Genomic DNA, 3,942 nt, shown 5'->3' with positions numbered 1-3,942 from the left:
TTCTGTATCCAGTTGCATCACTGTTAAAGTCAGCTAATGAGAAACATTGCAGTCTCTCACTAACACGGTCAGTGATTTCCTCAGGGTCAACAAAGCTGGATTCAAAAATGCTCCTTTAGGAGCCAGCCTGTGGCTCACTTGGGAGAGTGTGGTGCTGATGACACCAAGGCCACGGGTTCGGATCCCTATATAGGGATGGCCGGTTAGCTCACTTGGGAGAGCGTGGTGCTGACACCACCAAGTCAAGGGTTAAGATCCCCTTACTGGTCATCTTAAAAAAAAAAAATTGCTCCTTTGAGCACGTACAGTTTGTGCACATACTTTGGATTGCTGGGGTTCTTGGGAAGACTAACAAATTGCAAAGTATACTTGTAGAGAAAGGGCCTGACAATCCTGGAGGAACCCTAGAGTTAGGTCTTTTAACAGGCAGCTCTGCAGAAGGTGGGAGAGGGCAGGAAAGGGAAGTGAAGGGTAAGGCCACTATGCCTTCAGTGCGCAAACGCCTGCTGGCATTTTGCCTTTAGGAATTCTGAAGTTTGGGCACCTAAGGATCAGCTGCAGTTGCAGTTTTCAACCATTATCTTTATTTTTATAAACTGTTGCGATTATTTAGACATGGGACTTGCAATTACACTATCTGTTCCTGTTCTAAATGTGAGGGAGTGCACTCAAACTAACAAGTAGGTTTTTGAAGACAAGTGTGGCAAATGCTTACCCAGTGCAAGGATTAAGGGGCTCAATAAGCACTTGTCCATTGACACAATGGCTGTCAATCTAATTCTATTGATTCCTCTAAACATTTCTGGAGTTCAGAAATCTACTCGATCCAAGAGCACTTTTCCTGGGGTCCAGGGAGCCAAGCGTCAACCTAATTCTTAACCTTCTTAAGCCTCTTAATTTTCTGGGTACAACCTCTATTGGCTTCTGGCTAAAATCATTTCCCCACCCCCAGCCCAGTACTTTGGACTCTCCTAGGCCAATTCCCAGCAAGATCTTCGTTAAACTGTATTTACAAACAGGGGTCTGGGGCAAGCTGATAGTGTCCCGGCTCTGCTGTTCCCGCATTTCCTCTGGCTTCACTAGCAAAGCTCCAGGGCTGTACCAGGTCTAGGGCGAGGAGAGTGAGGCACTACTTTTAAAAATCAAAAGTAATGCAAAATCCATGATAAACAAATGATCAAAAATTAAAATCAACACAGCATCCCATCCTGCACTTGCATCCCCTTGCCTCACTTGCCTCACCTTAATCCCGGCCCTGGGACTCCATTTAAATTTTACTTACAAAAAAGCAAGTAACTGGCCAGCAGGCTGTAGTTTGCGTATACGAATTTTTTAAAATATTGCATTCAATATTATTTATCTGATTACCGAGTTTTTGTTTTTGCCTCCCCCTAGTCCCGGCCCTGCTAGGCGTAGGCCGCGGTCACCAAGGTGACCGCGCCCTACGTGGGACTCACCCTAATGCCTCTGAAGCTGGGTCTGAGGTGGTGACCTTTCTCTCAGGTGTAAAGGTCATGGGTTCCCTCGAGGATGCCCCCCCACCCAAAGGGGTGGAGGCTTAATGTATCTGGTGGCGCAGATCACCTCTTCCCCCGTGACAGCGTCGGATGGTTAGGAGGGTCCAGCCTGTGTGATAACAGAAGATTAGATTTGGGGAAAGGGGAGCCAACGTTAAAGGGCGTTGATTGAGAGGATATATGTGCTTCCCTTTTTCCTTCTCCATGGTTATAACTGTCCCTGTTGACTTTCTTCCCGGTCTGTCAGGTGCAGCATGCCAGCAAGCAAATCACCGCAGATAAGCAATACAAGGGCATTATAGACTGCGTGGTTCGTATCCCCAAGGAGCAGGGAGTCCTGTCCTTCTGGCGTGGTAACCTGGCCAATGTCATCAGATATTTCCCTACCCAGGCTCTCAACTTTGCCTTCAAAGATAAATACAAGCAGATCTTCCTGGGTGGTGTGGACAAGAGGACCCAGTTTTGGCGCTACTTTGCAGGGAATCTGGCATCAGGTGGTGCCGCTGGGGCCACATCCTTGTGTTTTGTGTACCCTCTTGATTTTGCCCGTACCCGTCTAGCAGCTGATGTGGGTAAAGCTGGAGCTGAAAGGGAATTCAGAGGCCTCGGTGACTGCCTGGTTAAGATCTACAAATCTGATGGGATTAAGGGCCTGTACCAAGGCTTTAATGTGTCTGTGCAGGGTATTATCATCTACCGAGCTGCCTACTTCGGTATCTATGACACTGCAAAGGGTAAGTTTGCTGTGTGCTTTGAAGCTGTGTTCTTATGAGACAATTTAAAAGATCATTATGCCAACCTAATATTCCAGGAGCCAGAGATTTGTTTTTTAATTGCTGAAGGAAGTCAAGGTCATCCAGTACAACCCTCACATGCAGATGAAATGTTTGGGGTGTATGGAAAACAAGTTAGTAAAGTTCTGCTTTTTGGGTAAAATGTGTCTTTCCTGTTTCCAGGAATGCTTCCAGATCCCAAAAATACTCACATCATCATCAGCTGGATGATCGCACAGACTGTCACTGCCGTTGCTGGGTTGACTTCTTATCCATTTGACACTGTTCGCCGCCGCATGATGATGCAGTCAGGGCGCAAAGGAAGTAAGTTCTGCCTGAGCAGAAGATAAAGTTATGGGTGTGGGGCAAGGTGTGGCCCTGAACTGGTGATGCCTGCCTTTGAAAATGGCGGTCCGTTCAGGTCAAGGGATGGGGTTGATAGCATCTGTGTCTGCTACACAGCTGCCTTTGAGCAGGTCCTTTGGATGTCTATGAATGAGGGTGCTTAAATGGTATTAGAGGTTAAGACAGATGGGTAGTCTACATATCCCTGTTCTATAGTCACAGCATGAATTTTTCAGTATTGCCCATGCTAATGTGTAAATGTTGGGCTTAAAAATGACATTAGTTCTTAGAGGTGGGACTCTGTTTTATTTAGCCTTTGGTAACCAACTCCATGTCTTTATTCTTTGCAGCTGATATCATGTACTCAGGCACAATTGACTGCTGGAGGAAGATTGCACGAGATGAAGGAGGCAAAGCTTTTTTCAAGGGTGCATGGTCCAATGTTCTCAGAGGCATGGGTGGCGCTTTTGTGCTTGTTTTGTATGATGAAATCAAGAAGTACACATAAGTTATTTCCTAGGATTTCCCCCTTATGAACAGGCATGTTGTATTATATAACATATCTTGAGCATTCTTGACAGACTCTTGGCTGTCTATTTATCCATGGCAACTATTCACTGGTTGAAAATGGGAAGCAATAATATTATTCTGACCAGTTTTCTCTTAAAGCCATTTCCATGATGATGTTGGGACTCAATTATATTTTTTATTTCAGTCACTCCTGGTAAATAACAAATTTGAAGAAATAAAAATATCTGAAATACAATTTTGTTCGTTTGCAGTTTATTTTTATATAAAAATATCTTTTATACTTGAGTAAGTGCTATATTTGAATAAATGCTACTATTTTGTTTATGCTACATTTAAAAATAAATGCTACAATATCTCCTGAGATGAAGAACTTTATTTTTAAAACCAATTGTCAGCCATCCACTTATCAAAGAACAGCTTGGTTGTGTGACCTATCAACATTCCCAATACATTATCAAAATGAAATTCAGTCCCAGTGTATCCAAATAACATTGGTCTGTTGCTTGTGGACAATCACAGCTGGATGAGCTTTCTCCAAAAAAGTACTATGTGCCCACCTTTCCTAGTCCTGTGGTTATTAACTATAAGCTGAATTGTTCACTTTAAAATGCTTGTTTATGTGAATATCACCTCATTTAAACAAAATTTTTTAAAGTAGTTTTGATAGTTACCAATTATCCAGACGACTTCCTTCATCCATCTTCACCGGGCTCGAGCCATTTTTATTTAATCCCATTCAAAGCAGAGGATTAGAGCTGGCACAGTTACATAGTGCT

At 43.6% G+C, this 3,942-nt stretch overlaps 1 protein-coding gene across 1 annotated transcript; it reads left to right on the top strand.

The window, feature by feature from the left end:
- Positions 1–1,734: 1,734 nt before the first annotated feature.
- SLC25A5 (solute carrier family 25 (mitochondrial carrier; adenine nucleotide translocator), member 5) lies at positions 1,735–3,401 on the top strand (the record flags this gene model as incomplete). The annotated part of the gene is made up of 3 exons (XM_008571236.1): positions 1,735–2,251; positions 2,474–2,614; positions 2,986–3,401. Coding segments are annotated over 3 exons (816 nt in total), but the record flags the coding sequence as incomplete, so codon positions are not given.
- Positions 3,402–3,942: the final 541 nt, after the last annotated feature.

Source organism: Galeopterus variegatus, unplaced genomic scaffold, assembly GCF_000696425.1.
Source record: "Galeopterus variegatus unplaced genomic scaffold, G_variegatus-3.0.2 Scaffold669, whole genome shotgun sequence".
Lineage (NCBI taxonomy): Eukaryota > Metazoa > Chordata > Mammalia > Dermoptera > Cynocephalidae > Galeopterus > Galeopterus variegatus.
This window is presented reverse-complemented; position numbering and strand designations above follow the sequence as displayed.